At 27.8% G+C, this 12959-nt stretch overlaps 2 protein-coding genes and 1 long non-coding RNA gene across 3 annotated transcripts in view; 2 read left to right on the top strand and 1 right to left on the bottom strand.

Annotated features, from left to right (window-relative positions):
* The first annotated feature begins 74 nt into the window (after positions 1-74).
* LOC113547770 (dynein assembly factor 3, axonemal homolog) lies at positions 75-5073 on the top strand. Its single transcript, XM_026948256.1, has 2 exons — positions 75-660; positions 3976-5073. The coding sequence occupies exons 1-2, from the start codon at positions 409-411 to the stop codon at positions 5056-5058; spliced, it is 1335 nt and encodes a 444-aa protein (XP_026804057.1). The 5' UTR covers positions 75-408; the 3' UTR covers positions 5059-5073.
* On the bottom strand, positions 5055-7615 carry LOC113547773 (succinate dehydrogenase [ubiquinone] iron-sulfur subunit, mitochondrial-like). Its single transcript, XM_026948258.1, has 7 exons — positions 7426-7615; positions 7199-7356; positions 6996-7139; positions 6719-6911; positions 6553-6654; positions 5380-5502; positions 5055-5319 (listed from the first exon to the last, which is right to left on the bottom strand). Exons 1-7 carry the CDS (start codon positions 7486-7488, stop codon positions 5230-5232), a joined length of 873 nt encoding a protein of 290 aa, XP_026804059.1. The 5' UTR covers positions 7489-7615; the 3' UTR covers positions 5055-5229.
* Positions 7616-8078: 463 nt separating this feature from the next.
* LOC113556084 overlaps positions 8079-12959 on the top strand; it is a 99497-nt gene continuing 94616 nt past the window's right edge. The window contains exon 1 of the long non-coding RNA XR_003405446.1: positions 8079-8345. This is a non-coding gene — a long non-coding RNA (uncharacterized LOC113556084). The remainder of the gene's footprint in view (positions 8346-12959) is intronic.

The following is a 12959-nucleotide window of genomic DNA, read 5'->3' on the forward strand; positions in this document are numbered from 1 at the left end:
GACGTCACGACCCGTGAGCGTGAGAGTGTGTGTGATAAAAATACTGCGCGTCATCGTTAATTGGCTGGATACTTTCCCGCGGTATTCCCACCTTTAAAACCGAACACCGTTTTCGCAATAGACGTGCGATCGCCCGTTGCCATGGCAAACACGCCGCAAATCGCGATCGGATCATGTTTGATCGATGGTTACGAGTTTACGACTTACGAAATACAGACGCGTATAACGTAACAATGTATTAATAATAATAATATGCCAAAATATATTCTATTGAATTTGTTACGACGATGAGAGATTCCGAAACGTTCATCCGTTAGATAGGTACATCATAGATTAGTGGTAGATGTTCTGCGTGATACCGCTGTATAGAAAATAGATACGTAATTTCACAGCAATTGCCATCACACCATGTTGTGGGGTTCGAGCCCGTGTCTTGATCTGGCCGCGTACGACGAAGTCGGCGATGGAAACTTAAACGTATTAATCGTGAGCGCCGGCGACACGCGCCATTTGCTACAAACGCTGGCCAAACGGTACAAACATTCGTACGCGAAAATTTGTATCTATGTATACGAACCGGTTGTCGACATGTACGCCAGACACATACAGCAAATAGCGTTGGCTCTTGAGCCGGTCGACCGGATGAGCTTACAGTACAAGGTATTCAATTATTATGATTTATGTTCACCTTCCCTCAAATACAAGAGGTATTGATAGAGATGAATAAAAATTATAATAAATATAATACAATACTATAATATTACCTACATAACAAAGAAAATATTTTAAAATCTGAGTCCTAATTACTGTCTAAAAATTACCTACAAAAACAATTTTTAAAATAATAGTCCAAAATGAATAATTCTAATTAGGATAGTATTAATACGAAAAGTTTAAAATACAAAACAAAACCGTAACATCTATTACCTGGTGTTCTTGGTTTTAGCTTGATTTTATTTTATAATTTGACTATATTTATAAATTATGTATATACAACGTAATAAACTTTTCACCCCCCCCCCCCACACACACATACACAAATAAGTTGTAAATACGCCACTGATTATTGTTATAATAAGAATAACAAATTTAATTTATGAGTTAAGCAATGTGTGTGAGTGTAAATAAAGTATTAAGTGCAATCTATTTCACACTAGTCAGTAAATTTGTTAAATTCCCAGACATTATATGCCTCATCATAACATAGGCAACTAACTTATTTTCTATATCACATTCGTGTAAAACAAAATTAATTAAATAAATAAAACATGCGAGCTATATGATCTTCAGGCGAATATTGTAAAAATCCAGGAAACACTTAATCAATTCAGATTAATCTGTACCTAAAATATTTATAATATTGTGTTAATTGAGAATTATTTTTAGTGCAATCAATTTGAATAGAATGTATTACATTTTTAAATTAGTCAATGCGTATTACATTCAATGTAATATGCATTGACTAATTTTTTTTTTTTAATATTATCAGAAATACATGACATTAAATCATTTTGTATGAATTTCGATGAACCTGCAAATGTGTTTATTATACTTTTTAAATGATTTTGTATTTCTTGAGAACACCTAATAATATACACATCAAACAATTCTCTAAAATTCACTTTATTAAATGAATTACTGCTCTCGTCATCATTTCCATAAATGCTAACTCTTGTTTCCCAAAAATAAAACTATATCGTTAAGTGCTCCATAAATAAAAGATCTAATCTAACATTGTTGTTATAATTTTTTTTTAAAAGAAACGATCGATCAAATTACCATGTCCATTTAATACATTTACCATGGTAAAACAATATTTTTATAGGTTTTTAATGCTTAGATAATTATGAATATGTTCTCTGACTGACTCGAGTATTTTATATTTTTATACTACTAAACAAATTTTTGAAATCTAAATGCCCAACTAGCAACTGTATTTCATAAAAACTTTTTTTGACCTATTAACAAACATGGCCAACAAAATAATTTTTGGACATATTGACTTTCGCACATCCATGAGTGTTGTTGACACTAAATTTGCATTAATGATCAACAGAATACCTTATTTTGTTTTTTTGTCGAGAAATAAAACTGACAAAATAGTAATAGGTACCTACTATAAGTAAATCGCTTTTATTACTATATTTTCCAATTTATAAATGGCGTTTTCAATAACATGACAATTGCGTCCGTTATTGGATTCATGATGAAATATAATTCAGATTTGTAATTTTTTTAAACAAATTAAATCAATTCATTAGACTTAAAAAATGACTAGAAACAACTACAATGGTAATAATAATTAAAAAGTTATAATTTATATAGTTCATAGCGAACAAAATATAAGAAACATTAAGTATTAGGCTAACCCATCAATTGGACGATTCGAATTACACTATTAAGTCTTAAGGGATTCCAGCACGTGATTTTCTCTCTTTATCTAACACACGCATGATATAGTAATTTAGACGTGTTTTTTTGCCAAACATTCTAATTTATCTAATGAAGCGATAAGAATTCTAAACACAGATTTGAATTTGTCGTCAAGTCTATTTGGAATCGACTTTCTCATAGCATTGATATTTTCCTCCAAATTCCTAAAGAAATTATGTTAAGAAAGAGTAATTAAAAATTGCTGTATTTCAATTTTTGGAGAAGTTAAAATTAAAAAGTCAAAAATCTGGAAAAGTCAATTTCAAGTAGACTGGATGATAAATTCAAATCTGTTTTTAGAATTCTTATCACTTCATTGGATCAATTGGTACAATTGGCAAAGGATCCGTCTAAAATCCCATGTCGCGCGTGCGTTAGACAAAAACAGAAAATCACGGTATCGAATCCCCTAAAAGAGGTCGTCACACCCGCATATGTTGTCTCTGTCTTACAAGTACGTAACATAGGAAATTTACACTCAACAGATTACGTTTAGCTCCGTCAGTTTAAAAATTAGAGTGGTTCGATCTATTATGAAACTTGATGGTAAGACAATTATCTGTGTAAATCACTTAAAAACTTAATAATCGTAAAAAACCAACATACAAACACAGATAATGTTCTACCATCAAGTTTTATAATAGGTCGATTCAATCTAATTTTTAAACTAACGGTGCTAAACGTGATCTGCTGAGCATAAATTTGCCATGATACGTATTTGTAAGACGTAGACAACACATGCGGGTGTCGGGTCTCTTAAGTCTGAAGTCACTATTTCACTAATACAAATTACAATATTACAGAAAGCCAACGGTTTTTATCAGAAGTTGGCATAGTGAATAGTGATGACGAAACATGTCACTTCTGATACAATTTATTACACATGCGCAGTTCTTAATATTTCACGATTATAATATTAATATGGAAATATCCCATAGCTGTTGTCAGTTTTACATATAGGCATCATAGGTAGTAGACTTGACTAAAGGCGTGAGCATGCAGATAGAAATAAGAGAATAACAGATACCTACATAATAATATATTATTTATGGTACAAACTCTAAAATTATATACAATCAGACGATCTGTGTCTGATATGTCTATGGCGAATGACTAAGTTGCACAAGTTCTTACCAGCATAAATAAACTATTATTATTTTATTTTTATTTATTTAATTCAATTTTTATCATTAAGCTAAGAAGTATTTTAATCAAATCAAGTATTATTTACTCTAGAAATGTGGGTGAGGCATCTCATTTGCATTACCACCAATTATAAAATATGTCATCCAATTTATAGAAAACTTGGAAACATTCTAATTAATGGTTATGTTAAAATTAAAATAGGGTAATAATCACATCTGTCACCGAAGATGATACCGTAATAAACAAAACAGTTATATCTTCCACCAGTCCACAAATCAAAATACAAAACATATTTTTAATAATCTATAATATCTAATAAATATACAGTATTATAAAATAATAATATAATTCAACAAATTTATATAATTTTTAATAATTTCTAATAACGATTTTCAGGTACGTACTTGGATGGAACTTTATGGTAATAGTCTTGTAAAGCCCAATACAAACAGTTATCTAATCAAAAAATCAGCTCAACTTATAGATATCATTACTGACGAAACAGCTAGACAGCATTGTTTGCCTATTATTCAACTGGATGCACTTAAATACAAAGAAAGGGACACTATTGAAAACATATTTAAATATTGGAAAAATAATAATGGTTTTAACATAACAATGATGTGGGATAAGAGAGTACGAAATTATTTGGGTACAAGGTATGATCATCGAAACAATGTGTTTGACTGGGATTTACACATGACTCTTCATTATATTGATGGAGGTAACCGAATCACAAATCGAGAGTACACATATTGGCGGGACACTGGTATAGCTTACACATTTTTGGAGACGGATTGCACTGAACCAAATTATACATTTGCTTTAGCCCTATTGAAAGATGGAGACAAAATAACTGCAATGGACTATTTTGGCGACATTATAAATGGTCCTTTTCCATCATTTGGTTTAGACTGTGAAGATGATGATATGTTGAAGATGGGTAACATGCAACCACTTAAACGTTCCGTGGATTTAACTGAAAGAAATTTAATAAGAATGTTCTATGAAATAGAAAATCAAAAGCCATACAAGCACAAAGGTAAAACTGATAATCTAGGAGTTATTATAACTGAACTGCCAAATGTGAAAATCCAAGAAATCCAAACTTCATCACCTCGAGTTAAAGTTATGTCTGAACATTACTCCAGTATTAATGTTAATGATGTAGAAATCCACTTTATTCCTCGCACAGCTATGGAAGATTATCCTACATTTGATAGATATAAGAATTTTTTTGATGTAATGTATTGTGGTCATATGTATTTTGAAAAAATGAACTTTCATATAACATCTATGATTAAAGACGGAGGCGTAGTTTTAATGGAAACTCGAAAATTTATTGTGAACTATAAGCAAAAACAACATGATGAATTCAAACAGAAATTAATGGATTTAATGGAAAATTGTAAATGTATGTCGTCAGAGGATATTGATATAGTTAAAAATGCTGTAATTAAATTTAATAAACAGCATTGAGTAATAATAATAGTATTTTATTTTTAACAATAAATTAGCAGACATTAACTTCTGAATCTATAATCCACAAAATAGTACGTTGAAATACTTTGTTATCAGAATTTCGGTTTATATTTAATTTTCAAAGCTTGAAAATTACTACTGAAAATTATAATACTATTGAGTATTGTTTTATTGTTTGATAGCTTTAGGTTCTTCCTTGTTGGTGACTCCAGAAAGTAGACTCTTGATACGTGCAATAGCTCTACCAGGATTCAAACCCTATAATGTATATTTTAAAATTAAAAATAAATACATAAATAAAAATATGATTATACAAACCTTTGGGCATGTTTTGGTACAATTCATAATTGTGTGACAACGAAACACTGAGAAAGGGTCTCTCATTTTATCCAAACGTTCTGCTGTAGCTTTATCTCTGGAGTCAATAATCCAACGATACGCCTTTAATTAAAAAATGTAAGTATTAACTAAGTAACATTAATGATTATTTTTGTTTATAAAATATTTTCATTACCACGGTGTTTCTTAACCAATGGGTCATAAATTATTTTGAGTGGTTTATCAAGAAATTAAAAAGTTAGTATAATATTTCACGTTAAAAGAAACCTTTATGCACATTTTTTTGTGAAACACAATAAATATAATTATTAATTATTATAAATATTAAACTGAATATTGGTGTTGATAATTTACAGAGACTTTTTTATTGATAATACTTTGTTTAGTTGTAGGTAAGAACTAACACTTATTTTTTTTTTTGTAACAATATTGTGAAATTTATGATACTGTGACCTATGGCCCACAAAAATACGAGGAACAAATAAGACTACTGTGTTGAACTGTAATAAATATTTAAATTGAATATTCTATTGAAATTTATCAGTCAAAATCTAACATTGTTGTGAGGGGGGATAGTAAGGATTAGCCTACTCACATTGAACTTTATTTTAAAAAGGTCATGGGATATATGCATTAATTGGATAAATATCTTGAGTTGTATACATATACAGGTTAAGAACCATAATACTACTCTACTACAATATTTATACAAAGTAGATATGGATCAATCAGAATAATGGGGGAAATCGTAGAAGAATACTATCCAAGGTCTGGTTCACATCAATTCAAACATGGCGCATTTTATTTTACATTTTTATATCAATAGCATAATCATATACATTTTAAAATACTATTTCACTTCAAATGCATTTGTTGAAAATTATAATTTATATTTAAGCACAGTTTATTACTACAAAATTAACCTGTTATCTTATTGGTCTTTATCAGTTAATTGAAGGATATTTTCAATTTGTATAATGGGCTGACAACATTCAATAAGCAATTGATAATCATTTACATTATTACTGTACCCTAACCAATATATTTATTATACTTATTATACCTACACATAAACTTAAAAATGAATAAATGTATTTATGAAAATTGCAACATTTCACAAATACACTATATTCAATTTCAATATAATTATACCTGCATAAGAACAGCCGGTCCAAGATATTTCTCAGAGTTCCACCAGTATGAAGGGCATGACGTGGAACAGCATGCGCACAAAATACATTCATACAAACCATCCTAATATAAATAACATACATTAAATTAAAAACATAATTTAACATAGCAGAAAATAACAGCTTACAAGTTTCTCTCTATCGTATGTATGTTGCAAATGTTCTTTGTTGTTGGTTGGTGTCACATCAGTATGTAACCATGGTTCAATGGAAGCATACTGTTTGTAGAACAATTTCATATCTGGCACTAAGTCCTTGACAACATACATATGAGGTAAAGGATATATTTTTAATGGTTTTGACAAATCAGTATTGACACCACTAGATAAGCATAAATAAATTACATTATATTATAAAATTAAACAATTCAATTGGTATTATTAATAAAAACTATTGAATACAAACCTAATACAAGCTAATGTATTGACTCCTCCAATGTTCATAGCACAAGAACCACAAATTCCTTCACGGCAAGAACGTCTAAATGTCAAAGTTGAATCCTCAGAGTTTTTGATTTTGATCAATACATCCAAAACCATAGGTCCACAGCTGCAAATATAAAAAACAGTTTATTTTATTTCACATTATTTATATGATGTATTACGTACGTAGACAAATCAACCTTGTAATCTTGCATTTTTGGCTTGACTTCGGGTGTTTCTGGATTCCATCTATATACTTGGACGGTTTTGATTCTTGGTGTTTTATCCACAGCAGCCCCATCGTTAGCTGATAAAGCAGATGATATATGTATCTGCTTAATTTGCTGCAAATAAAATATTTACAAGGTGAAATTACACAATATTACATAATATTACAAAAAAATTGTACTGACCTGTGTGAAGGGTTGTTTTAGCAAACGTATGGCAGACATTTCCGCAATACCTAAGCCAGCCATAATGGTTATTTTAATCGAAAGTATAAATTCAACAAAATTATTTGTAATTAGAATAGAAAATAGAAATCGAACTACCTATGACAATTTTAGGATTTTAGAACCATAGCTCATAGGAATCAGAAAACAGAGTTATCATTACAAACATATGATTATAATTATTGATAATTATTGTCATATATTACCAGTGTAGCCATTTCACCGAGTCTAAATTTCTATGTTATCACTATTACTTTTACGTAACAACTTCACCGTAGGCGATAAACATTCGATATCTAATAAAATAAATAAAATAAAATCTAATCCTGGATTCCTGTCATTCCTGAGTATGAAGTATGAACTACGACTTCACCAATTTAGCACTTACTTAAGACTTAAGACACATTATCTAACCTACATGTTGCCTGTTGCCAGTTGGGATTTCAAACTTATGAAGGCGTTCTTCATAACTACGTACTTAACGTCTATCCACTTCTCCTCTTACTACTATAGTCATTTTTGACCACTTTTACGGAGCCCACCATCGATTAAATATTGCTATATAGTCATATACAGCCATATAGGTATAAGATAAAAACTATTAACTGTATTATGATGAATGTTAGCACTTGTCAATTACCTTATGTATTGTCTAGTCTCTTCTTTTCGCTAATTACCGCTGTGTTAAATAATTATAATTGAATTTTACCTATAAAAATAACAAATAATTTTCAAAAAGTCATGCTTTTTTCGTTTTTATTCATTCCAATAAATTAAAATTTATGATTCATTACAATTTCCGGGAAACTAAATCGCTAAAAAAAATTAATGTTAGGAGGACTATGAGACTTTTTGAAATTCAGATTAGATACCGAAATCAGGTAAGTACCTAGTAACTACACTTTATAAGCCATATTGTAATATAATATTATACATAATACATATTAGTATATTACAAATAGTTATAGCTAATAAGGTTTATATTTTTCTTACGAATAGTGAAATAATATATTATTTCAAAATTGCAATTACTAATTAACTAAAAATTGAAATTATTATATAAATGTTTAGTTACATTTACAGCTAACTACTAATTAAATATTTGGGTACCATAATCACTAATCAAATATATTATGGACACTTAAAATCTTTAAACTTTATATTTAACCGGGTTTGGCTTATAATCGTTTTTCGAATGCAATCATTTTGTCATTGTTGTCGAATTTATATAATAATGAATAATGATACAACGCAATAGTCGGCATTACGCCGATGACGCGGGTTGAATGAACAGAGCGGCGAGACAAGAGACAAGACCCAAAAACTCAACTCTCTGTATCCTGTCCAATGCCCATATATACTAATAAACTATAACATACTAGTGGATAACAACATTACTGTACACAATACAGATAAAGTATCAGAAATACTTTTCTGTTGAATACAATGTAAATAATCTACACAACAACGTTTTAACTGGCAACGCGATGTGATGACTCATTGTTTCCATTCGTAATTAATAATTATAAACAAATTAGTTACCTACCTCGGTACGATAGTACGATGTTGCGAATTTAAAAATATATATTATATAATATAATAACTAATATTATGGTAGTACTCAATGATATCTGTATAATAACTATAATATATATATGACTTCTGTAGAAGAAGTAAAAAGGGTGAAACCCTTAATCGTTATTTTTCGCTTATGTTCGTAGCATCTATTACTTATTACAAGTATATTAAAAAACTGTTATTAGATATCTAGAAAAATTTAAACTTGGATATATTTTTAAGTATTTATTGTAATTTGTTACCAATTAATAAAATTAATTAAAAGATACTGTAAGTTGAATTTTCAATTTAAGGTTATGGTTTAACCTTCGCCCCATCTTCATCATCATATCAGTCATAGTCATCATCAGTGCATTTGATCATTAATTCGACCCTCGCAGTTTCATCATCTAGCTAATTTTCTTTTCTTCTTATCACTTGATCACCTTTTTATATTTTAATGAATTGTTTCAATAGTCTTTTCTATGCTTATTCTGTAACATAACTTATTTTCAAAATTAAAACCAGAAAAATTGTTTTATAAAAATATTACCTCTATGACAAAATATATGTATGCATAGCAAGAGAGCCGAAGAGGATAACTGTCCGAGATCGCTATGATTTTATGAGCTAACTAGCCAATAGTAAAGTACTAATGTTGGTTTAATATCTGTTTTAACATATCACTACAAATCGTTACTATTTTTGCATATATTTCACAGGAACACTGCAATTTTTTGATAGGTACTTAGGTACATATAATGCCCAAACATACGCTGTTTATTTTTAATTAGAGATTCTTAGTTAGGTAATTTCATATTCGTGTATTTTTTTTCCGCGGATTTGATATAAATAAACATTTTCTTAAAAAAAAAAAATGATTGACCAAATGGATTTTTTAGACAATAAAAATTACAAAAATAAAATACATTTATCATTCGGAAATATATAATAAATAACCAAAAAAAAAAAAAGTGAAACTGAACTATCGGTATTCGGCCAACACTACAATTAGAAAAGTCAACATTAACCTGCTGAAAGATTAATCTTGCTTAATTTCCTAAAAATCCTTACATTCCTTTCAGCTATCTTTCCATCATTAGTACCAAATAATCTATAAAATATATATTATTAAAATAATAATTTCGTTTATTTTGGAAACTAGTTTTTTTATATAATTTATTGTCTTATTAACTTTTATTCTATAATATACCTATTGTACATTCAAATTGTTGAGTATTATAGATTTTTAGGATGTATATATTCAGTTATTACTAGGGCTGGGATTTGTATGTAAATACATATTATTATAAAAACATGATAAATTAAGTATTGCAAATGATAAATTCATTTCACGTGATTTGCAATAAAATAAGATATATTTTATTTTAGATATTTTTACATATTTCGGCATAAATACATATTTTAACATTATTTGTAAAATTCTGATTTTTTTTTACATATTTCGTAAATGTCGACAATTTGGGTGGTTTAGTAATATTATACATTTAGACTTCGATAATTAAAGAACTCGTACAAATTATAAATGAATAATGCATACAGGAAAAAAGTATTAAGTATATGAAAGTATTAGTTAAACTTGATTATGGTTTATCTTTTTTGTTTCTGTTCGATAACTATACATTGATCTTAGATTGTACATTTATACTTCTTAATATTCAACAATTATTAGATAAAATATATTTAACAATTTTCAACAGTGTCAGTATTTGCGTTCGCGTGGTTGTGAAAATATCTTTGTATTATATATTTTTTAAACTAAATTGATTAGAAATTAAAAACAATCAATTGTATATGTATATTATTCAAAAATTATTTAGAATTTAATTTTAATTTTATACGTTAACATAGTTTTACATTTTTATCATTACATATTTTTTATTTTATACTACATATTTTGGCCATTTTAATTACATATTTATGTACATATTTTTAGTTTTTTATTACATATAAATCCCAGCCCTAGTTATAATATATCATACTATGTATTGCATATTTTAGTATTTATAATACCTACATACATTGTACTGACACATTACAAGCAAAATAATCGTGTAGGGCACTGGGCCACAGCATCTTCAACAAAAATCAATAAATAACGAAATTCTTAAGAATAGCTCCAAGGATTATAAGATACAACGTTACAGCGTTTACAAAATGTTTGAATTATAACAAAATAACTAACCTTGTTATTCACCTTTAAAGTATGTATTTCCGTGTACATTTTTCTTCAAATGTTTGTATAAAAAATAATTGTGTTTATATATTTTTTAGTTCCTTTATCTACTAAAAGTTATTTATGATGAGGAACATTATTTTAATTTTTTAAACCTCAACTATAAACATTGAAGATTTATAAATCCTTCAGTTTACAATATACTTGTATTTTATAAATTTTCTCAATTTTGTAAAAATTTAAAATTAATGCATATAAAAGATTGTACCCATGTATTTTTAATATTTTTAACTAGATAATAGATATAAGAACAATACTTATGCAGGACCTTGTATTAAATATTCAAAATTTTTGACAAAGTGAATAATTTTTCATCGACTTTTATAGAAAAAAACTATCATGATAAAATCATACTATATGTATACAAAATTATAATATAAAAATGTAGTGAAAATTTAAATTATCTACGATTATTTGCTTTTGAATTATAAAAAAATAAAAAAATTCATTATGTTGAAAACTTGTTTAGAGTAAAATACTAAAAATTACAGTTTTCCTTATTTTTTTTTTGTTTTTCTCGGCTATTAACATATAGGTACTGGAATTTTTTACTTATGATTTTCTAGAGTACCAATTATATTATATTTTCTACCAAGTATTTTCTCTAAGTATTTTTCCTACCCCAAAAGGTAATGACAGATAGGAAAAAACACACATCATTGTAAAATCAATACATTCATCGCACCCAACTGCAGAATCTAAAACATATATGCGTATAGCCGAATATAGGCAAACACGACTATGGGAAATGTATTAAATTTCGATAGAAGTTTAAAATAGTCACGGTACAATATTATTATGTTGTATTAAAACATTTATAACTTTTAAGTTATAACATAAGAAGAACTATTGCTCTACACTAATTTATTTGTCTTTCTCGTAATCTCGCACGAGTCGCACGTGCACACATACGCATATGTGTATATATATATATACTACATTGTATGGTTATATGCAATATGCATACATAATGTTTCACACTCTCACCACATTATTGTTTGTCTAATATTTATACTCTTCTAATCGTCACCAACCATCACTTTCATGTTACAAGACTGATATTATCTTAAACACTCTATGAAAAACAAATTGTTTTATCGAATATGTACTATATAATGTAACTTATAAGTTATAAGCATGCTCTATAACAAGGACGATTTAGCTATATTGAGTGGTATAGGCGAATAAATGAACACATCATCTAAATTATATAATAATGTTGTGACAGTCAGTGGAATTTTTTACTAATTCTAAGTTATTTGTAGGTATATTATGATATTTTTTCAATTGTTTTCTCTTAATATCGATAAAATATGTTAAACTCTGCAAAAAAATAAAAATAATAATAATACGAGACTTTTTATACTTATCTGTAAGTTGTTTGGGGAGTTGAGATTATATTAATTTAAAAATATAAATTCAATATAATAATATTGCCATAATTTTGTTTATAACTATTTGTAGATAATTATTATAGATATTAGATGATATAGTATAGTAATAATAACTATAATAATACAATACATATTTTATTGTCAACATTTATTTCAACATATGACATACCTTCGATTTTGTACTTTTAAATTTTAATAGAAGTATAAATAGTAATATAAAATAATAATAATAATATAATTAATAATTTAACCCTTTGAATTAAAGACTTTAGTGCACTTCGCTCTGA

Source organism: Rhopalosiphum maidis, chromosome 1, assembly GCF_003676215.2.
Source record: "Rhopalosiphum maidis isolate BTI-1 chromosome 1, ASM367621v3, whole genome shotgun sequence".
Classification (NCBI taxonomy): domain Eukaryota; kingdom Metazoa; phylum Arthropoda; class Insecta; order Hemiptera; family Aphididae; genus Rhopalosiphum; species Rhopalosiphum maidis.